The following is a 23,892-nucleotide window of genomic DNA, read 5'->3' as shown; positions in this document are numbered from 1 at the left end:
GATGTGTGACATCCAGCACACTGACAGATGAATACTGTGCTTTCAAACATCCCTTGCATTTTTAATCCGAGAGCTAACGTGTTTTCGAGCATCGCCATTATTCAGTGCACTATCTCGGAAGTTTCTCCTCATAGACTGCACAATGCCGAGTGAAACAGGAACCGGCTGCAGCGAGGAGACAAGCTCTCCTCCTTCACTCTCTTATTGAGATCAATAGGTTTTCGCAGTTCTCTGTGCTCACTGTGCACTGTTGCAGTATAAAGAGAATCCATCAAAAGCAGCTAGGTGCATTACACAGCTTCCAGCCCATGTCCACATTGATTCTGAAACTCCCAGGAGGGCAATGCCTGAATGCGACCGCAGTCTGCAGTTCCGTGAAAGCACGGCCAATTATTTCCGATCCGAATTTTCAAACAGGTGGAGAACATTTTAGTCAAACGTGTCTGTAATTCTGAGCGCTATCTGTTTGGTTTACTCTGTACATTTCCTCCAGAGCATTCCTGCTCTTTATAACCCAATTATGAAATTGTTTATAGGTGTCAGCCTCAGTCCAGAATAAGGTGAGCAACTGTCCAACATCTGATGCCAGTTGGAGCCATTAGCCCGCTCCTGAGTGGATTACGACCATTTTGTTGGTGACCCTCTGTGCTAGAATACTGGTGGGTCACTACTGGGCCATTATAAACTCCCAACCTGCCACAACTAGCCACTTGTCCAATTTGGCAGAGCGACAAGGACGGCTTTTTGGCTATGAGAATGTGGACTGCAAGGTCTGGCTGACCTCTAACTGACGAAACACTAAACTTTCTTACATCCTCCTTTGGAGAATCCCTCTGTTGCCTACCTTGTACCATCTCCACATCTGATAAATCTCAAGTATACTGGCTCAATTTAATAGCCGGTCAATGACGACAGTATAACCTTGTGCAATCCATAAGGCACAGCGCGCATTCTCAACCACGCTCAGTGTCTCGCCGAGTCTCAGCTCCGCTCTCTCTGGTACATTTTTTTGGTGTTAACACGAATGAAAACACCACGTCTAGACTCGTCCATCCATATCTGACAGCGAGACAAACGGTGGACACTGCAGGGGGAATGGCACAATATTTGGACGCACAGGAACTGTTTACGGGTCCTTGACTCTCTAATACCAGATTAGGTTAATGAGTGTGTGCACCAGGAATGGTTTTCCACCAGGGTTAATCCCCACGGAGGGCACAGACTTATCCTGCAGAAATCACCACTTTACCTTGCTTACCCGCCACCTGCGGTGTCTCATCAAAGTGTATTTGTGCAATTGTTGTTTACACGGCCCACGCTTTGATAACAGATCCACTTTCTTCTGATAAAAGAGCCGTTTTCAAGCCACAAAAGCATCCTCTGCTTTACCACTCTGACCGAATCCTCAGAGAATTTAAAGTCCTCAGAATAGACGCACCGGTTTCGACTCAGCCCCAAAGCCAACCTATGTCTTCGACTGCTCTCTTTCGATTGACAGCCAATGCAGAATACACCAAAAGATGCCAAGGCTTGTTGATGGATGGCACCTGCTCCTCCTCAGAGGAAATCAATTGAAGTCATGGGCAAGGATGGGCTGCTCAAGCACTTACACATGGCTTTCTGCCTGGGAAAAGATGGAAAGGAGGTCAGAGAGAGAGAGATGCCAACCATCTGTGTACAGAGGAGCGCTGCCAAGCATCACTCTCTTTTTACCTCAGTACTCGAAAAGACACACAATGCCTCCAAATTAGTCATGCTAGCTCATTCAAGCCACATTCAGCCACAGTTTCTGGGAAGTTCCAGCACCAGTTACGTACTCATCCCATCATTCATGCTGTTTAGTGCCCTCTCTGTGCATTAAACAGCCTAGTTATTAGTGAATAAGTGAACCAATCCAGTAGAATGTGAACTATTGTTACTGAACTCCATATCTCTATGATACTGTTTCTTATTTCGCGCCAACACATAGGTTCAGTCAGATATCCACAGCAGCATGTCTTCAGAGAGCACATGGGCCGCATTGGTGCAATGGGCCGGCATAGCTACAATCTTAGACATGACCGAGCGTAGTTACCGGAACTCAACCTATGGTGTCGGCCAAACTATCACCACAGACTAATTTGAGGGAACTTTGTCGCCAACGAACGAGGGAGGTGGGATCCCCTGGCAGGCACCGGCCCGGCGAGTCGCATCCAGGACGGGGATCCTGTGTGCCACTGCACTGGCATCAGTGTGCGTGCCGATCCACTGCAGGACACGGGAAGAGGGCCGATGGTAGAGGGCCAACTGCTTGGAGCTGTAGCCACACATCCCGATCCCAACGGCTCCCAGCAGCATAGCCATACCAGGCACGGTCTTCTCCGCCGGAGGCGTCACGGCCACATTATGGTAGGCCTGCGTCTGAAAGAAAAGTAACGAATGCGATAAGCGAGGCACAACATGCACACCTCAGCTCCAGCTGGTGCTCCCAGCAATCCTGGAGAAATTAAAACCCCATCTTTTCTCATTTACTAAATTGTGGCCCGTCTCTTTTGACAAACAAAAAGCTCATCAATTTTGCGACATGGACAATTTCCTCCGTGGGCCCTTGACAATTATAAAGCACGTGGAGGAGCAAACAATAGAAACTTAACTTCATAGTTTCTAATGGAGCTGTGTCCCAGGCAGTTAAGAAGCCATTCCTGCAGCTCGCTCAACCAGTTCCCATTTCCACTTACAATGCAATGGACTGTCGCAGGCTTTCTCTATTGTTTGTGATAAACGCTACTACTATTGAGCTAAAATATAAGCCGTTCTACAATTACTGGAACAGCAGCCTGGAAATATTGTGGTCTGTGCGTATATAATAAGATAGCACTGTGTTTCATCATCTTGTCACAACCGAATCTGTTGAGACAATGCACAGAAAAATGGCTGCACAATAGCAGCACGAGGCTTAGCGAAGCAAGTGTGCTGTATGATTTGTAACTGTCAATAAAACTCTGCACGTACCCATGAAAACAGCACCTTGCAAACATTTTATCAGCAGTTTCTCCCCTGCCTCCCTCTGGAGTGGTTCAGCAGAGACAGAGCATGCTAACCCCTGTATGAATCCCAGACTAAAGCACTACTTTTTATTTTAAAGGTCTTGCATTTGTCAGTAAAACTTAAAATCTAAGAAAAGAAAAACTTATTTTCTTAAATATTCACCTGAAACCTTTAGAACCTACCAAAGGCTCACACTCACCTGCAGCAGCCTGATGTAGCCAGGAGTGAGTCTTGGGAGCCTGAAAAACATCTGAGCTTCCCACGCTGGTCTTCCTGCTAAATCAGATGAATTAAAGGCCAGATGACTCTTGGCAGTCTCTATCTAAAGCTCCTCTCCCTGGACTCCCAGGACGGGAAACCCACTGAGATAGAGGGTTCGTCCGGGTGTTCGCACACCTAAGCTCAGCTGTCTGAGGTAGGACAGTCTGGTCAGCCTTTATAACGTCTCCTTCCTGACTTTACATAATAGGACAGCTGCAGGTGGTGAGCCTAAGGGGATTACATGAGCTGGCACACAGGGACAAAGAAGTCAGACTACACAGAAGGAAGGGTGGACGTGTAGGGAAAGGTGATCCTCGCTTCTTCTTTTGCCAAAGAATACAAACTGAGCGAAATCATATTTAAATATGTGCGATTGTTTTGCATATTTCTGCACCTCAATCAAACTATAAACATAATCAAGGTTTTTATAAAATGTATAGAGTGTAGTGATATGTGTCTGAATTATATGCAGAATATGTATGGATAATTTCAGAGTTGTTTCCAGTTTGATGCCAAAACAAAGTCAAAAATGATGAATAAGAACTTGTTGATTATGTAGGCACATTAGCATCAGGTGTAAAGGACTTCTGACTTCAGCATTTCCTTTAAAAGGCCCACACTGAAGAGGTGAAGTCATTTACAGTCCAGAGCCCATTTAAATCTGCCAACTTAGTTGATTTGAATGTTTTTTGTGTGTTGATGTTGAAAGTGGCCTCTCTAGCTGTGTCAGCAACTTTCTTTAAGCTTTAATATCCTTCCTGGCTTCGGGGTCCCGGGTGCAGAGCGAGGTCTTATAATGAGGTAGCTGTGCTGATAACGTCGCTCTCGGTGGATGGGAGGAATTCTCTCCGGTGAGAGTTACCAACAATGACCTTCTTCCCATCTCTAGTAACAGGAACCAATTGTGCCTCCTGACTCACGCATCCGCGAATAATCTCAAACTCTGGCAATAATACTGCAAAGTCATGATGTCATGGAAACTTGTGATGCCCACTGGGCTTTAAGCACAGAGACAATATACCACTTAAAATGCTGTGTGAGAAAATGTCAAATCACAAACTGATATTCTATTGAATATTTAGAGTTTAGAGACATTTCCCAGGAAACCTCAAATATGAATGTCAGGATGGGGTTAAACCAGGACTGCTAACTGAAAATAAAGACAAGATGATAGTTTATTATACTTTTAATGAAATTTGCAGATTGTCTTGGTGGAGTTTGATAAACTCAGCCATCTGCTCCTTTCTATCTAAAATATATCAGGACACTGGAGTAAATTCTCGACCATCTCACATTTCTGTTTAATCAGTTTTCTGTTTGACGTTTATTCAGATGTGTAAAAACTATAACTTTAATCTCACCAAACTGATTTACTCAGGAACAACTAAAACACTGGAAAAAGCCAAACAATAACTTTTTAAAGTTATCTAAGTGACTTATATGTCATGTTTAACCTGAGTAGCGAAAGACTGTGGGGGGTCTGAAAACGATGTCCGGTGTTCTCACCATCTCTAGTGAGCCTCGACCTCCCTGTCAGCTATCGAGCTAGTGGGTAGCAGACGTCTCCGAAAACGTCGGAGCACTTTTGCAAATATGTGATGTCTTGATAAATCGAGCAGATATTTGAAGTTTACAGCTACATTCGCACCTGAAAATATCTTAAAAGTTTATTTTGTGACCCAGAAAGAGTAATAAGAGTAATATTAAAACTAAGTAGCTGCCGCCATTGGAATTGGCTGAATTCTGGGAAAGGTTGGGCCACGAAGGATACACCCGACCCATCCTTCAAATCTGGGGAAAAGGAGGATGCAGACTGGAGCAACTACGGATCAAACTACCAACCTTCTGATTAGCAGATGTCCTGCTCTTCCCATTTTCTTCACATCAGCTGCATTTATGAATATTATTAAGGTTAGCTCTGCTTTGATGACTACAACACAAATGTTACCTCAGTCTTGTTTTGAGTAGCTACACACGCAACCTTCACAAAAACTCCCTTAAAAGGTCTGCAACTGGTTCACGGGCCACTTTTGAGAGGATAGCCAAATGGTAAGCCTCGCTGTCTCGAATCCAGGGATATCTCTCAATTCTTTAGAAGTTTAAACTTTTCTGTGGATGTGTGGAAAAAGTAACCTGGTTTCAGAAGTGCAGGAAATCCTTGCGGATTATCAAAGATGTTAGGATTTATACTGAGCTGAACTTAAAAACAATCCACCTTACAGTCTTTGAGATGTTTGGGTCTGGACTGCAATCCTTGGAGCCATTAAGCATGGCTGAAGAAATGCACTAATCTCTGAATGATCACTGTTATATTATCTTAAGCATGTGTGCCCTTATTCTCTCCTCTGGCTAATGTCTGCATAATGAGCCCATGAGCTCCCATCGGATGTAGCACCTGGTGCATCCATCCATGAATGGAGGCCACAGATGGCAGCCCTCGTGCTAATTGTTCAGTCATACACGCATACACTCAGGGTGTGTATTACAGTGTATGATATAACCTGTCGGTGTCTACTGGTGCATTCCCGGTTTGGAGCAATTGTTCCTCTAAAGCCGGAACATGGCAGACAGCTCTCCCTCATGCCATCAAAAAGTCACTGTCCAGCTGAGATAAATCTTTGTCCTTTTCCTGAACTCGTCCCTTGGCATTGCATGATGGGTTAATGCATTAAAATAGGCTACCTGAGCTGCAGACAGGTATTGTGATGCAGAAGGTTAAGCTACCTCCCTAGGTGGTACTGGTTTAAAAGGTCCATCAACAACAATGTGCTGGCATATTTAGCATATAGTTAGATAAAGGAGAGTAGCTTTGGGGATTATGTAATGGCACTAATTACTGTCCCTTATCATTCACCAGCATAATGAATATATGCATACACCCCATTAGTAGAACTGCCCTGAAGACCATCATTTCAGTGTAGTTATCCAGAAGTGCAAATATGAAGAGGCGCACGGCACAGCTGAGCAGTAATGGATTGGTGGGGAGTGTACTGGAGATAATTGAGGAGCTATTAGGTTAACGGGCTGGGTTTAAATGTCGTAACATCTGCAAACAATACTGATGCTCGAGGTAGAACTGACATTTGCTCTTCTGGCAATTAGGGGGTAAGATGTGATGGGGGTTTGTCAGGCTAACACCAATAAAATGTTTCCTTTATTTAAAATGCATACAGAAACGCTAAACAAGCGTAGGAAAGTAAAAGTTTGGTCGATAAAGACAACTTTGGCCTTACTAACGATGGGCGGAAGGATTTGTCTGGCTCAGGATTAACCGGCTTTGTTTTCCTCTTGCAAACGGAGGAGACGGGGTGTAAGAATAGACTGGGCACAGAACCAAAACTGACATATTTAGAATTTAATAAAACATTTCATGCATTGAAAGCAAGTCCATCATTTACAAACGCTGTGTATGAGCAAAAAGAAAATTCTTGGTAGAAATGATTCTTCAGTAGTGTCTCTGCGTCTGTTCGACTGGCAGTCTCATGGGTGTGTTGGAGAAAGCACGAGTCTTCTTGTCTCCCTGCATGGGAAGAATGTCTGTGATCCAGTATTGGAAGAGTGTAACGACTGCCGTGGTTTCCTCTACAAACACAAGGAGACAGAGCGAAACATTTCAGTTACTGCTGACAACACAAAACCACAGGAACACTCAGTATTTTCACAAAAGAGATTCACTTGCTGGTGTATTTTTGGCATAATGCATCAAAATCTGCTTCCTTCCCCCCGCATGTACGTATCCAAACCCCTAACAAGACAAATTCTTTCCTTTTACTCGCTACTGTTAGAAGAATATATTTAGCCTTTGCAGAAAGCAAAATGGACAATACAAAAGGCGGAGCAGTCAATCCAATGTCATTTGTGAGAAACTCCAGGGTGCAGCAAAATATGCTTAAGGGAAATCTGCTTTAGAGCTGCTCCTGCAGCCAATTGATTGCCACTACAAGGGTAGACAGAGTGAGGAGAGCTTTAGTGAATTCACCTGAGGGGCTTTAAAAGCACGCATGCACATGGATTAGCTCCTGCAAGTCACTGAATGTAGGTTACTTTAAAATACCAAATGCTCCCTGAACAAGGTGGATGTTATTAAGAAGTTTAATTATTTTAAATTTCCATACTGCGGGGACTGATAAATGTGAAGCGAGATGCAGCAGAAAGGCTGGGGCCTTTGCCTCCAACACTCAGATAAGCTGAGTGGAATTGACCCATAGCAGCCGAATCAAACGTGCGACAAACACTCGTCTGCGCCAACACGATCTGCTGGCACGCCGGAATTAAAAACGGCAGCAAATAAAAAACAGTGAACTGAAGCATGACTCATTATGAGAGAGCTGGGAGTACGGGGGGGTTAGAAAAGCTTTCAGGCAGCTGTGGAGCAGCTGTATGGAGAGGGGACGGCAGGATCTATGGTGGACTCTAGCAAACTGGTTTTTACACAGCGTCGTCAGGGTTACGGGAAGGGGCAGACAAGCGTCACTCTGTGGCCGCCGACATGGCATTGGCCTGAATCCCCTGGCTCGTCTCTCAGTCTCATTCTCACATGCCTGCACTTGTGCGCGTGACAGCAGAAAAGTCCCTGCTGATCCTATTATGCAGCCAGCGGCAGATGAAACCGCGTCGGGGGACGTAGGAGCTATTTTGACTGTTGAGAGTGTCGAGGCGAGTTAAAACATGTTCGTTACTCACGGTCAGCTCGAGTAAGTCAGGGGCAGGTACGCACAGGTGAAGGCTGAATGAGACAAGTCAGGGCAGGTAACCGGCAAACAATCCTAATCGGCGTTTGCCCCCTAACACTGGGAGGCGAGCGTTAACCTGCTGGGACGGGCCCGACGAAGCGCTCGGGGCAGGTTCCAGCAAGAAGAGCCTACTGTAGGCGTGGATGCATGAACCAGCGAGACACAACAATAAACACAGGCCTGTCATTCAAAGGAAAAAAGCTCTTTATTTGTGAATTTTTACTGACCTGCAGACATGCAGGAGGAGTTGCTGCAGAGCTCCTTCAGAGCTTTTTCTAGCTTTTCTGTATCCGTTTGCTGAACACGTGTCTTGAGACTGTACAGCTGCTTCAGGACTGAGTTAGGTTTGCTTCCGCTGTCTATGGCGCCCAGAAGGCCGTCCACTGTAGCAGACAGGTCAGGGATCGTGGAAGCATGAGACGAGGCTGAGGAGGGACAAGTGGTCTGTTAAAAAGAAGCCTTCAACATCAAATTAAGCATTTTATAAAACATCAAAAGGACCAATAAATGCCTATTTCTTTAATGTGACTCATGCACTGACCAAATATAAAGAAGACTCTTCAACTTTATTTACATTAAAAAATAACTTACTAGTTTCTCTCATTTTTAGTGCTTTTCTAACACGTATGGAAGGCTTTCATTTTCACTGAAAACATGTTCATTTCTCAGTAATGGGCATTTAACAATGCAGAGTAGGGTTTTTTGCACATTAGCATCCAAAATATATCCAAATAAACAAAACATTAGAAACTAAAATCACCGTGAGCATTAGGAATGCCTACAAGGTGTAATACTGAGAACATGAGCTTCATCCAAGAAGGCAAGTACAAGTGGTCCCTACTTACAATCTGACAAATACATTTCCATCGTTGTCCTGAGGAAGTCTGACACCTCAGCTGCTCTCCTCTCGTCTTCCTCCTCCTCCTCCTCTCCATCTTTTTGATACGTGAACTCCAGCGCAGCGGCCCGAGGCATCAGACCCATGGAGAGCAGCTTCTGTTTGTGCCGTTTCTTCTTCAGCTTTCGCTTCTTGTTCCTGCTAATTCGCTCGGCCCCCTCATCCCCCGCCGTCTGATTCTGACCTGTGCCGGACTCGCTCCCTAGAGTTGCCTCGTCATTCCCAGAGTCTTGACAAACGGTTGCTTTCTTCTTCCTTTTCCTCCTCCTCCTCCGTTGTTCCTCTGCCTCTTGCTCTTCATCCAGCACTTTGTCGCTCTCGTGGTTGTTCCCCTCTATAAGCAACAACAGATTAAACTCTTCATTAGTTTTAAAAACAGTCTTTAACTGATTCACGATCCCGTGATCCGGACAGATCGGATTTTAAAAGGTCAGATTGTGTTCACATTGTTAAAGTATGAATCGTGTATCCACCTGCACTCTGGGCCTAATGGCTAAAACGGGAGGTGGGCATCGTCCATTATGGTGAAAGCTGGGAGACGGCTGCTTTCCTTTCAGCCAATCACTGCACAATCTAATTCCACTAATTAGATGTTCCCTCTTTTTCACTGATTGCAGTTCAATCAGCAAAATCATCTGGTGTGGCCTCTGATTGAAAAGACACGGTCAAATCTGCAAGTGCGAACATCGCTCGTTCTGAGCCCGGCAATTTGAGATGTTCCATTAAATAAAAGGGAACATTTAACAGAACAGTGCTCAGGTGATGCACGAGCTTTTACAGTGAAAGAACATTAACACATTCCTCCCACCTTATGGAAATCATCCTTTAGTTTAGCAGCTTCATTGGGCTTTCCATTTTTCAGCTTTTCTCTTTTGCAATTATCACATTGCTAAAATCTCTCTGCTGTCACATTACCGAATGACTAAACCTCAAAAGAGAACCCGTCCACAAACAGCAGTCTTGGATCTTCTCTAGCTTGCCACATCTCCCCTTTCCTTAAAAAACCCACGAAGCACAGAGAGGTCAAAGAAACGAGCTCGCGCTGACTTCTCAGCGACCCGTTTGTGAGCAGTGGACTGGAGCCAGAACACAAAGCAGCAGAAGTGACAGTGGCAGTGCAGAACTGATCGACATAGTGCAAGGAAAACACAAACCAAGGAAGCTACTGCTCATATCAGACATGCAAATACTCCATTTATCCATTTTTTTACATTTAGAAACATTTTAAATTATTGTCAAAGGAACTGAGAACCTTCACAGACATTTTAAATTATTATTTTGTGACAGATTGAAATGATAGACTACTTCAAGTCATTATGTTTTTTGTTATATAAATATATTTAAAAGCCAGCCAACTGCAGCCATGAGCGAGACAGATGAAGTCAGGCCGGCTCGGACGCCGCCCAGATCAACAAGGTCTGCATCAGGTGTTGAGGAACCAGGGCTCCCTGACGAGAAGTGAGCTACTGGAACAAGAAGGCATCGGTGGGCAAGATACAAAAACAGGGTGTTGTTGGGATGCTACTACGCAAGTAACCCCAGCGGAAGAGGTTACATGAATAGGATGCGGAGCACTAGGTGCGGTGACTCCCAAGCTCGGCGAGCAGCTCCAGCAGATCCCAGAAACAACATCGGACATCTCTGTCAAGAAGAGCACAGTCCTAGAAACAGCCAAGATACGGCGCAGGACCCTCAAGCTCCCAGGCCTCTGGTAGAGCAGCGGCCCCAAACCTTTTTTGCGCCACGGAGCGGTTTAATGTCACACAATATTTTCACGGACCGGCCTTTAAGGTGTCGCAGATAAATACAACTAAATAAAATGAAATGCGCCAACAACATTGAGAGTAACATCCTCCTCTCTGCCCCTTAATGCTCTCTGGTCGCTATGGTAACGCGTAAATATTTCTTTCAAAATAAGACACACAACTACGCAGCCCGGTACCAAACAACTCAAGGACCAGCCCGGGGGTTGGGGACCACTGTGGTAGAGGACCCAAGCTTGGAGGCACACTGCTCTGTCTGTGAGCATAGCAGCCCCACCCATGTGCTGTTCAAACCTCTGTTTGTGACAGTCAACCAATCAGAAAGTGACTGGCTTAAGAAGAAGATTTAAATGCACCTTAGAACACACATGCATCAACACTACAATGAGCGGGTGGAGGGAGGTTTGGAGTCTTCTCTCACCCCCGTTCTCTGCGACCTGCTGGAGCGGGGGGGCTAGGAGGAGGAGGAGTTGGCCGTCCGACTGCGGTCTGGAGTGTTGGGCCTCCCTGCTGCTGCGGAGTCGGGGCGGTCTGCCTCCCCCCACCGCAGGGAAAAGGGTAACACCACCTGGGTCTGGGTGCAGTTCCCCCTCCAGGGGCAAGGGTACCTAGACCCGGTTTGTAGAGTACGCTTGGGGAGTGTGATCGTGTGTACAGCGTCTCTTTATGTCTGTCTCCACGTTGGTTGAGTGTGGAGTAAGTGCATATGAGAGCATGAGGGTGGGAATGGATGTTTGTATATGTGTGTGCCTGTATTTCTGTGTCTATATGTCAGGTTGGGTGTCAGACGCCACCTCTCTGGGGACATCTCAGGCCCTCCAAGGTTTGGAGGCCTATCTCCACCTACCACCACTTCTCCTGCCAGTGGCGGACTCCCTCAGACATCGGTGCGTTGGTGGTTCTTTGTGTCCGGGGATGGGTGTCCAGGTACACACCGGCTCACTCCTTGGCGGCCGCTTATCGGGGCCTGGAGCCTGGGGCTCGCTCGGGCCACTTCGGAGGTGGGGTGCCCCCAGCCTCTCGGCCTGGGGCTCGGTCACTCAGGCACGGCTGGCTGCCGGCGGAGCTCACGGGCGCGTCACTGCAACTCCCCCTGGCTTCTGCTCCGCGGCTGCTGAGTGAGCCCTCATCTGGGACTCTCCTCAGCTCTTACTGGGACAGTGGCGCAGCTGCCCCTCTGTTGGTCTTCCTTGGTCTCTTGTGTTCTGGGGGCCTCTGGATGTCTGGAGTTTTGATCTCCTCCATACCTGCTTCATGCCCTGGAGGACGGGGCTGTGGCCCCCCCACACCCTCTAGCAGATCATTACATGAAGGAACCTTTTAAAAAAACAAGAATTTGATGCAATTAAAAGAAAAAAAACAGGTTACGATAAACTTTCCTTTTGATTGTTCAGAAACAAGATTTTCTCGAGGATCCAAAGAAAACCCAAAATCAGATGAACTAAAATAGATGTCCGTTTCTCAAAACATGTAGAAATACGGTTCTACATTTTGCAGCTAACGTGAATGTGAAGAGAGATCTGTTCATTCAAGACTAGGACAGCTTTTCTCTTTCTACACCACATCAACTACATCAACTCTCCTCTTTGTAAAATATTACACTGAAGCCTTTATGAACCTCCGCAGAACCCAAACTCTAGTTGACCTTAAACAGCTCTCTGGGTTGCAGTTCCCTTGAAGGCTCGCTACCCACTAAATCGAAAATGTGTTCAATTAGGAACTGCTACACTTACGAGTGCAATTAATCAAACTTAACCTTGTCAGTCATTCCAGCGGCCACCCTCAGACGATGGTCTGTGTAAGCCAGCAAATCACTTTTTTCACTGAGGTAAAGCAGAAGCTCTTCAGCTAAACGACGGTCTGAGTTACAGAAGATGATGAGTGTAACGAGCCGGCGCTTTTATTACAGCCTCATCACTTTGGTACTTCATGACAATAGAGAGAGGAGATAAAACAAACAGTCTTTAAATGATCCATATCAAATGCAGAGCATGTGACTCATCCTTGAATACCGCTGCCAGACAGCTCGATTCATCGCAGGTCAAGAAGATTTTAGCTCGGCATAAATCAGCTCACAACTCAGCCTCCAACATGTTATTAATAATAGTTAAATATCTCCTTTATAAATTATGCAAGTTTGCCCCGACAAGCACATTTAATCGGCCTATCGGAGTGAAAACAGAGCCACCCAGGCTCACTCACCATCTGCACAAGTTCTCCTCAGTTAAAGAACACGACTGATTTTCACTGTCTGTTTCCCCAACAACAGTGGCAGAGACAATCAGAAAGAGTAACTTTATTACTACAGAGCGCCAACCTGGAGGAGGCCCATGAGATAAATCTCTCCTAGCTTTATGGTGCACAGCGCCAAGTCCATAAATGTAAGATTATGGGTGACGTACCAGCTGGTTCCTCCACGCTATTTATGCTTTTTAGCTGCTGTAGTGAGACCGATTCCTCTGAATGTATATCATAGTCTGCAGGAGGAGGAAGGACCGTGTACATCCGCCTGCCTGGTTTGGCTGCGCTCTGTCTCTTCACTGCATCTCCTGAGACACATAAGGCAAATAATGTAAGGCACTGAAACACAAAGGAGGGAGGAACGTGTTAGTAATTATCATGACTTTACCCGAGGCCGTGTCCTCTCCAGGAGCTTTGCTTTTCAGATGTTTCTTTTTGCCTAGAGCTTCTACAATATGTGGTGGGCTCTGTTCCGTCACCACTTCTTGGATGGCAGGGTAAAGCTTCTGGAGAACTTTTGACTGGAATACTGAGTGACACAAAGACAAGCTGTGTTAACTATGCATATTCAGGCTACATGTGATCTAGTCCATGTGGGAATGAAGCATGAAAACAGGATGTAACCCGCTGACTTTGAAAACTGAAACAGGTGATGTTCATGCTGTTTGTGACTGCAATAACACAGCCTAACAATGAACACTGTGTTTACAAACTTATTGTGATGCCAAACAGTTAAGATAAACTTAGAGTACACTGCCAGTCTTTAGTTTTAGTCTTTGTCATTTTCCTAAACCATCAAAACAAGAAGGAAATGTCAGTGAGTACATTTATTCAGAACATAGAGGACTGAGATGTCCACACGATCGTGACCACATAAAAACTAATAAAAGCTGATCAAATATGAATCACCAAAAAACAAAACCTCCTGTCTTCTCGGGTACGTCTACCAAAGTCAAGGAGTGATTTTAGGGCTTGACAGAGGAGCACGTGCTTTTGTTTACAACACAGAAACCAACGCGAGATTTAGCTAGCTACGTTATTTGGGTACTTTAGCGAGCTAAAGAGTTACGAGCTCTGTGTGTGTTTTTGTATGAGATGAGTCATTTCTGGCGGTGCTTACCTTCTTTCCTATGTGCCATATTCAAACATCCACCACAGTCGAAGCAAAGAAAACATGAATTCCAACTCTGCACTCAGCTAGGAAGTTACTATGCTATCAAGCTAGCTGAGTTAGCTAGCAAGTATGCTACAGCAGCTTTTTAAATGAGCTAGCTTGACGCGCACGTCCCACTCAACTTAAAGATCAGAGATATTCATCTGTCAGTATCATCGCCACAGAGCTCCAGCTTCTTCAGCAAAGCCCACTAACCCAGAGTAATGCGCAAAACTGCTGAACCGCGCACTTCACCTGCTACCACACGCGCACTGTGATGACCAAGAGACTCCGCTTCCTTTTGCGCCAACTTCTATTCAAAATCCGGCCAATTTAAAATGCACGCAGTCCTCACAAACAAACACTCTCTGTATATACTTAATGATATGTATTTACGGGATTACTCGAATCTATTCTTCACATCGGCAGACGAATCAACCTCGTTTATAGTGTAATATTCATTAGCCTTGCGTATTTCAAGGAAAAAGACTCAAGAAGGTCTGGATTTGTAGAGCGAACTTAAAAATGACTCCAGCTAAAATGATTATTATAAAACCATTATTAATTATCTGAGCAGGTGTATCATACTACCAGAGCAACATACGGTTTTTTTTTAATGTCCACTTTTATTCTTTCCAAGGGGCTACAGCGCCCCCTGCGTTTGAAAGCTGTGATAACAGCAGCTTGGGCGTGCGCACACCAAGCCAGCTGTAGGACGGGGTGCAGGCGAGATGAGAATACTAAACAGGCGCCTCATGGCTCAGCATCAGCACCGGGCTGAGTTCAGATTTGCGCACCCATCAAACTTGGCTTGGGACCTCAGCATGTGAACGGGCTTTGCAGGAGGAGGATCCACCTAGAATGTCAGCTCTGAAAAAGGTATTTCCTCCCTGTCTCTCTCTTTTCTTAATCTTTCAGCACACATTGAAGTCATGAAATGTGACAATGTGCAGCATTCAAACGTGGCATACAGTCATCTTACAGTAAATGGGAAAATGTATGCAGTGATGACAAATAGGTGTGTGTGTGTAAGCAGTTCAGTAGCAAGGTTTTCTTAGAAGTGTGGGACTTTTAAGCGGCTGGCTTTCTTTCTTCTTCTTATTTTTAAAGTATATTAAGTGTCACAGTGCTGGTTTGCTTAATCATGACCACTGATTACAGTTGCCCAAGTATAATATGATTTCTGCATGCTTTGCATGTGGAATCTGATCACTGCTCCTCTGCTATAGCTCTCGCATGTCATTCCACTTGCATTTATCCCTGAGGAGGCTTGCACGAAGAGAACTTCAGGCAAGAAAAGCTTAGGATAACTTCTCAAAGAGATATTGTGTCAGGTTTGATCTCAGCCAGACTCCTCCTTTTGTGCACTGTCACGTAGTACTGTATGTGCCATGCTGACTGCCATCTCTGTGGGTGGATGAGCTTCACTGACTGTGTCTGACAGAGCCAAAGCCCGACACTGGCAACCCTGAATGATAGTGAAGCTCCAAAAAGCTTGCATAAAACGAGCCAATGGATGAGTTTACTCTGTAGTAAATTATGCTGATTTAGGTAAACATGTTGCATAATTCCTTGCAGTGAACAACACACTGAATAGCACATAAACACCTCCTGCAAGCCCTCTTAATGAACAAGTAGTAAGATTTGCAGGCTGCTCGTGGTGTAGCAGTCATCCTCTAACAGCGCTGGCCATGCTGAAAAAAGAACTTGCTAACTGCATGTTTGTGCAAAAAAAGAAGCTTGTCATCACTCTCGGTGTACATTGACAAATGATGTTGTTTAAGACTCAGTGCAGCCGCAAGTATTGACGTCTTAGCTCTGACAGATTCCACTGACTGAGCAGCACAAAAAGAAGGAAAGTTGTATAGGACGCCCGCTTCGACACTGCTGCTGAATCCATAGCAAATGCAGACTACTCAGCACGCGCTGTGAGTGACAAAGTGCTGGCTGCCAGCGCTCACATAGTCAGACATCATAATCACAGAGGTGCTAAAAATAGGGGACCATGTTCATTGGAATGCTTCAGAAGCTCAATGGAGTCACTGCTGTTCGCACAAGTGGCTAAAAGTTTTACCAGGATACTCTTCGATGCTGCGCTCCTGTCCTGCTCAATAATACAAAAGCACTTATTTTTAGACAGTAGCGGTCAGCTAGTCTTCCTTCAGTGACACAGCTTCTTGGGTGAGACACTGATGTGTAAGATAAAGAGCTGAAGGTCTGTGCATTGCATAGTATAGCAGGCCATATGTGGAAAATGTGATTTTTGAATGTTTTATGTGGGGTCTTTGCAAACCGCCCCGTGTTCTCTCATTGAAAATAGCAAGCGGTGTGACACCAAACTAACTGCATGAAATGCAAGTGTCAGTATCTGTTTGTGTGCAGATTTGCATGTGGATCGCAGTATCTAACCATAACCATAATTCATCTGTCCTACCTGTCCGTCCTGGCTGGTGGCAGATGAGAAATGTAAGGTCGCCACTGTAAGGCCTGGAGTGAAAAATGACATGTCACTTCCCCACCTTTTACCCCATTCACACCGCCACCTCTGCTTTCCCCGGCGACAAGTCAGCCCTTCAATGAGAGCTCGATGATTCACTGAGAAATCTTTACTCATCCTAACAGGCAATTTCTTCACTTAAAAAGGAGGGTGCCTAATTAAAATCCACTGCCTGCATTTTTTAAAAAAGTAATTGGAAACTGATACTGTTTTCCTCCCAGAAGCACTTTGAAAATTGAAGGTCGCTTTTTCTTGTTTTTCTTGCATGCACAAGCGTGCACCCGCTTCTGCGCCCACACAAAAGAGTGGCTCGTGTGGACTTTGGCTCCTTGGCAGTGACACGATAAGGCTCTCATAATCTATTTGAAGATGCAGCACAAACTTCAGACGTTGCATTTCTGCATGCAGTGATGTCATTTTGGTGAACGCAGAGGCAGAAGAGCAGCGATGAATGTAGACCAGTGTGACTGAAAGTAAACGTTGAAACATTCAGGAGGTTCTTTTCTTATTCATCCGCTCTCTGTGACGGATGTGTTTCCGCTTCCCCCTGCATGTCCCAGCATTTTCTCTCACTTTAAGACTTTCTCTTACCAGCCCGTGCACACAAATCCAACTTCTTTCCATGTGTTTGCCTCAGTTTTTATACCTCAGATCATTTTGTGAATGAACCTGTAATAGTTTTGGCTTGAGTAGAGGGATGCAGAGTGAGTGCAGGGGGTGGATGAGACGCTGCTTTATGAATATAAAACATGAGGCATGAGATCCAAGTGTGTGTGTGTTTGTGTGTGTGAGTCCTTTGTGTCTGGGGATATCTGTGCATACCTGCAAAGCAGCCGCAGTCATTTAATCACCTTTGTGCTGTGGTGGGATAACGCGTACAGACGGGCTTCCCTGAATTCTCCCAGTGCTACTGTACCGATGCGTAGCCCTCAGGCATGGCGAGCCGGTGTCCTGAGTGACCTTTTCTCTCTAGCGGTAAATAGAAATAGTTTGATATCAGCACTGATGACGATTTCTAAAGGTTGTCCTTTGAGAGTTTGCCGAGCAGAGAGTCGAGCGGCTGTGTCTCTTGTCAGCTGTGCGCCTTTGAAACTCTTTGACTAGAGACAAAGGTAAATCATCTCATGCTCTAAATGGAATTATAAATATGTCCTCAAAGACCTCTTGTGTTAACACTCTGTCATAATATAAAATCTCACAGTAATGCAAGAGCATCACACCATCCCATTTCAACTGGTCTCGCCTGTGGAGTGTGGAACCATTACAGCTGGCCAAAGCTCTTTACAACCAAATCTTTATCGGGCCTTTTTTCACCGAGCAGTGAACTTGAATATATCAGCTGCAAAAAAAGCACCCGACCTTAATGAAGGACAATCAAGGCAGAGCGAGTTTTAACTGGGACAAAGTTTAAGGATTTTGATTAAGAGCCAGAAAAAGTTTCGTGTGGTGAAGCTGTTAGGATATGTTTCTAAACCCGGGCTGCTCAGATTTTCTTTTTAAGTTGCTTTGCTGCAAATACTCCAAACGCAGGTCTGCAGACAGAGCGAGACAGAGGAGCAGTGGATGCTGTAGGCTATTCATGTTAGGATGCCTGGGTCGTTGACCCAGGGTTTTGAGTTTATTGTATTATTTATCATTTCTATTCTTTGGTTTCTTCGTTAGAGTTATGTCTTATGGTTCCATCTTGGGACCCCTTCTGTTTAACATCTACATGCTCCCACTGGCACAGATTATAAACAACAACAAAATAAACTATCACAGCTATGCAGATGACACACAAATATATATCACAATGTCACCAGGAGACCGAGGCCCTGTACAGGCTCTTGGTAAATGCATTGAGGAAATCAATGACTGGTTGTGCCACAATTTTCTCCAGCTAAACAAAAACAAAACTGAGGTAATAGTCTTTGGCGCCAAAGAAAAACGATTACAGGTCACCAGAGAACTTCAATCTATACATCTAAAAACCACAAACCAGGCGAGAAATTTGGGTGTAGTGATGGATGCAGACCTAAACTTAGAAAAACACATTAAGACAATAACAAAGTCAGCTTACTATCACCTCAAGAATATATCAAGGATAAAAGATCTGATGTCTCAACAGGACCTGGAAAAACTAGTCCATGCATTCATCTTTAGTAGGCTTGATTACTGTAACAGCATCTTTACAGGTCTACCTAAAAAATCAGTCAGACAACTACAGCTCATTCAGAACTCTGCTGCTCGAGTCCTCACTAAGACCAAAAAAGTGGACCACATCAGTCCAGCTCTGAGGTCCTTACACTGGCTGCCTGTCCGTCAGAGGATAGACTTTAAAGTTCTGATGCTGGCCTATAAAGCTCTGAATGGTTTAGGACCAAAATACATCAATGACCTCCTGACCCAGTATGAACCATCCAGATCCCTCAGGTCATCTGGATCCGGTCTTTTATCAGTTCCCAGAGTCAGAACCAGACACGGAGAAGCTGCATTCAGCTTTTATGCTCCTTATATCTGGAACAAACTTCCAGAAAGCCTCAGATCAGCTGAAACACTCAGTTTATTTAAATCCAGGTTGAAGACTCACCTGTTCTCAGCTGCATTTGAATAAAGCACCAAATCCACACTTTTAAGCTTAAATTTCAAAACTTACATTTAACTACTGATTTTATCTCTGATTTTATCTGTTTTGATTTTATATACTGTTGTTTGTTTGTTTATTAATTAGTTAGTTAGTTTATTTGCTTGTTTTAATCAATTTTAAATCATGCTTTTTATTTGTTCTTGTTTCTAATGTCTCTGTAAAGCACTTTGAATCACCTTGTTGTTGAATTGTGCTATACAAATAAACTTGCCTTGCCTTGCCTTATGTCTCTGTGTTATCCTTAGTTGCTATATCCCCGTGTCCAGTCAGTGTCTGTCTGCCCTGGTCCCATGTCTTTGTTCCCTCTGTTGAAGTGCCTGCATGTGAGTCTGGCTGTATCCCAATTCAGGGTCTGCAGCCTTAAAGTACGCAGGCTCAACGATCCTCAAGGGCCGCGTACTCAAAGACCGCTAAGGCCGGAAGTGCGAGGCTTGTGAAATGGGACGGTCTAGTCTCCGTTGCGCTGCCCAGGTTGCCTAGCAACCATGATACTAACAGCTGGAAACGTGTCATACAGCTTTGTTTGACAGAAATGAAGGAGAAAATCTTTTGTTCATTTGTTTGTTTGTTTCTACATGATCTTTGATCATTCTCTGTAAGATTAAGCTCAGCTATTGAACGGCGTATATTTTAAAGTAAAGGCTCTAAAACCAAGTTCGTACAAACGTCACTAATGTCACATAATTTTGCCGACATGTGGCCAACAGTAATGTTTTAATGTTCTTCGTTATTACACATTTGCACATAAATAAGTGACATAATATTCAGTACTTACTTAAAGTTTACTCTTCAGCCGCCCCTCATCCGCCGTTTTTTTTCAGCAAATTTATCCACACCCATCGCCGCGCTATGCATTCTGGGATATGTTGGGCTACGAAGTCTACACTGCCACAGCCTTAAAATTCAGGGAAATGAAGGACGCATTTCAGGGCCGCATTTCGAGCAGCCTTTGAATTGGGACAGCCTTCGGCGCGCCGCTGTGACGTAATCGGCCTTGAAATGCGTACTTTAAGGCTGCAGACCCTGAATTGGGATACAGCCTCTGTGTCTTTAGTTCAGTCTGTGTTATGTTTCCTGTTTTATTTTGAAGGTCCATGTCTAATGTTAATGTATCTGGTTTTGCTTCCCCTTGTCTCGTTAGGCCTGATTTGCCCCAGCTGTGTTTCCCTCCTGTTACCCATTCCCTGCTTGCTCCCTCTGTGTATTTAAGCCCTGTGTTTCTCTGTGTCTGTGTTGTGATCTACCGTTTATCTAGCTGTGTGTTCTGTCAGTCTTCTGGTGTAAGTTTATTTTGATATTTCCAGTTATGTTACTTTTTAGTTTAGCATTAAAGCTGTTTTGAGTTCAAGTTCTCCCTCCGAGTGTCTGCACCTTGGGTCCTATTCCTGCCTGCACACAGCAACACCTGACAACTCATGCCGTGATTACTGTGCATCGTGTTGTTTTCACCTCTGGAGAGTTGTTCTCCAGGTGCTCGGTGCTTAAATGATAACTTAATGCTAAGAAAAGTTTAGTCTGATGTTTACAGTGAAATTTATAGTGTAAAGTAAAAGAAACATCTCATGTAAGTTAAGCTGGATTTAAAGTAAGCAGAAGCAAAGCTATAATCTTTTTTTGTCAGACTAGTTTTATGATATTTCGGATGGCGTCTTTCTGTCGGGCTTTCTGACACGCACAGGCTGACTCTGTGCTTTTCCATCAGAAGTCTTTGCCATACATCTGCTCTTGTATACCGACTTATTTACATTTCACGTAAAAGTATCAAAGCCTGTTTTATATATCTATATAAAGCTTTGTCCTTCATCTGACCCTGCAAACACATCCCTGCAGTTGGTGCCTGTTTTTCTGGCCCCGCCTTTTACTTTTCATTTACATGTTTTCCTCTCTGGTGCCACTAACTTCACCCTGAAGAAGCAAAGTGAAGGTCGCTTTGCTGTAACAGTGCTTTATTGTTAATTTAGCTGAAATATCTGAGTGTATGATATGATTCATGTGATATCTACTGATGTGATCACAGGGAGCTTTTAACTATAATATTTACAGTTTATACCATATCAGGCTTGTGTGGATAGAAGTGACTAAGTAACCTGCTGAATACATGAATTAACATAACGTGGACATGGCCATTTGTTAGGTGGTTGCTAGGCAACATGATGATGTCATGCTTAATTCAAAGGTCATTTTAGCTTGTTGGAAGGTGATTGTTGGACACATGCAGAGGAGGGTTGGTGGAGATATTAAACATGGAGCTGCAAGACAGGTGGAGAAGAGGAAGTCCTCGGAGAAGATTCATGGATGTGTTGATGGAGGACATGCAGAGTGTTGGTGTGGCGACCCCTTAAGGGAGCAGCTGAAGAGGGAGGTGGCTGTTAGGCATAATGATGATGTAATAATGTCTGCTATAGATAAGAACCGTCAGAGGCAGATGATGCACCTGTGTGCCCAGTTTGGTAGCTCAGCTCCTGATGGTGTAGGACGAGTTTGTGGGCAAACAAGCAGAGATATTCTGAACCGTGGTAAATCCTGTCTTAAACATATAATAACAACAAATAGATAATAATAATAGTAGTAGTAATAAATAGATATATTATTATAATATAATAAGAATTATTACTAGCTCAACAAGGGGACAATTATGTTTTATTTATGTATAATGAAATCTGATGTATCCTACCACCAGTGATAAAAAACATCAGCAGAATGAAGCTACTTTCATACTTTGTTCAAACAGCCGCACTCTCCTCTAATAAAACTATTGCTATAAAACGAATCGTTTCTGCTGAAACTGCTGTTGATTCAGCTCTGTGACCTGACTTTGTGTTGTTTACTTGGACTTCATTACACTGGAAGGAGTCTTAAATATGCTGCATGTTTGTGTGTGTCCTAAAAGCCACTGCTGGGAGGTGCAGACCTTATCATCTGCTCAGCCTGTGCACCGCTGCATTTAACCAGATGGAAAGCGAGCAGACAGTGTTCAGGCAGCGCTTTGAAATGGCCTGGAGTGAGTCTGCTTCCCGTCTATCTGCTCAGATCTCCATTAGCTCGCCATGGGTTGCACTCTGTCCCTCAGCAGCAGGCGGCAAGATTTTTTGTTATATACTGCCACTTGTGATAACTGCCTGTACTAAAGGTAGTGAGTCTTGCAGCATTAGGTTAAGAGTAGTTCAGTGCTCTTTGACATGGTCAGCCTCAGATCACGAGCAGAAGAATGAAATGACAGTGGTGCGCTGGAGCCTGACCTGTTTGGAGGCACGTACACCAGCCCGGTTCAGCCGCTGTGAGCTGACAGGTTGTAGGGTACACGGCTCCCAGTGTGGAGGAGAAAAGTAGAAGTTCAGCAGTAAAGCTCAGACTTGTTTTTGTCTGTGCAGGTTCTGAGTCATCCAGGTCACAGGCTAGATTAAGACTTGTTTAGGTCAACTTTTCTGATTTCATAACTATACTTTTAGTCAATTATGAAAGCTAGTTCACATCCTCTGTTCTCGTGACGTAGGCTCCATCAGCATCAGACAAAACAATCTCCCAGATAAATGACGGTACTTTTAAGTCCTGGGGTCATTCACAGAGAGCTGATATCAAAGAAGAACGTTTCTCCACGGATGCTGGGTGGTGAGTGACTCACCTGAGTTGGTCTACTTGATTGTTCATCTCAGTTAATGAGCATGCATTTGGTTATTTCTCTCTTCTTCTGCCACTGTCTCATCAGTGCTTTAACACTGTAAAGTATGCCTTTGTAAGAGGAGGCACGTAGCTCTGTGTCTGCTTTGTCCTAGACGTGAAACTATATTTAAATCAACAAGCTTGAGGTTTAAAGAGAAGCTCTGTTTTTCCCATCATGCAGACATGAAAACAAACAGACACACCAAAGAAAAACCTCCCAAAACGAACAGATGCACAGTGTGTTTCTGTAAGAAGGATTTCTACTGTCTATAAATTCACTCTTTTCTGTTATTATAACCTGATTATCTCGTGGAGTTTTAGATGATTTTATGAAAAAAAATGATCAAGTGAAAGCATCGACTGATTTTAGAGCTTAAATCATCTCCACAGAGCTGGTTGTTATAAAAACTGAGCCAATTGAGGCTTTTTATGTCTCAGTGGGGACTGAGGACTCATGCACAGGATTAGGCCTTTAGTCTTGAGGACAGCGTCTTTCCTCTGACTGAAGCAAGCTGTAAAACAAATGAAATAATTGATGTAACACGTGATTATAATTACCTGGCTTTTATCTAATTAAGGTTATTTTTATAATGTATGTTTGGCGCTGGCATGAATTCAGACCGGCTAGTCAAATGTTTGTACGTTAGAAAGCAAGTCTGCTTTACGAAACTTGATTATCGATCGTGTGTTTTTTGCAGCTGCCCCAGTTACACGTGTCCGTGGGATTGTTCTGCTGTGTGTAAATCTGTCTTCCTAAAACACAGAACATAAATCCTCTCTTGCGTTCATCTCAACACAAGCTTAAAAAGACAAACAAACAGATGCCTAACGCGTTTTGGTTTGTGAAATTCGATGACTTGTTTCCCGACTCCAATCCTTTTAAAGTGTAAATGAGAAGCGAGTACCAAGAGTGTCCCTGACAGCTTGTTTTCCACCCTCCTCCAGAGCGAGTCTCTGCCAGGCAGCCAGCTCCCAGCATTAGTTAAATCTGTGCATCATGCAGCTGTTTTGGGTAATGCAAACCAATAATTCT

The 23,892-nt window shown here is 44.3% G+C and overlaps 3 protein-coding genes across 6 annotated transcripts in view; 1 reads left to right on the top strand and 2 right to left on the bottom strand.

Moving 5' to 3' along the window:
• Positions 1-226: 226 nt before the first annotated feature.
• Positions 227-3,439, bottom strand: LOC145422544 (uncharacterized). Its single transcript, XM_080294027.1, has 2 exons — positions 3,227-3,439; positions 227-2,400 (listed from the first exon to the last, which is right to left on the bottom strand). The coding sequence occupies exons 1-2, from the start codon at positions 3,275-3,277 to the stop codon at positions 2,116-2,118; spliced, it is 336 nt and encodes a 111-aa protein (XP_080150153.1). The 5' UTR covers positions 3,278-3,439; the 3' UTR covers positions 227-2,115.
• Positions 3,440-6,628: 3,189 nt separating this feature from the next.
• erich1 (glutamate rich 1) lies at positions 6,629-14,580 on the bottom strand. The gene is made up of 6 exons (XM_026152793.2): positions 14,044-14,580; positions 13,312-13,452; positions 13,085-13,231; positions 8,867-9,253; positions 8,249-8,446; positions 6,629-6,870 (listed from the first exon to the last, which is right to left on the bottom strand). The coding sequence occupies exons 1-6, from the start codon at positions 14,060-14,062 to the stop codon at positions 6,734-6,736; spliced, it is 1,029 nt and encodes a 342-aa protein (XP_026008578.1). The 5' UTR covers positions 14,063-14,580; the 3' UTR covers positions 6,629-6,733.
• Positions 14,581-14,739: 159 nt separating this feature from the next.
• dlgap2a (discs, large (Drosophila) homolog-associated protein 2a) overlaps positions 14,740-23,892 on the top strand; it is a 209,580-nt gene continuing 200,427 nt past the window's right edge. For all 4 annotated transcript variants that reach the window (XM_080294024.1, XM_080294023.1, XM_080294020.1 and 1 more), the window contains exon 1: positions 14,740-14,955. In XM_080294024.1, coding sequence (XP_080150150.1) covers positions 14,938-14,955 — 18 coding nt within the window. In that variant the 5' untranslated portion in view covers positions 14,740-14,937. The remainder of the gene's footprint in view (positions 14,956-23,892) is intronic.

This window comes from Astatotilapia calliptera, chromosome 19, assembly GCF_964374335.1.
Source record: "Astatotilapia calliptera chromosome 19, fAstCal68.1, whole genome shotgun sequence".
NCBI lineage: Eukaryota > Metazoa > Chordata > Actinopteri > Cichliformes > Cichlidae > Astatotilapia > Astatotilapia calliptera.
This window is presented reverse-complemented; position numbering and strand designations above follow the sequence as displayed.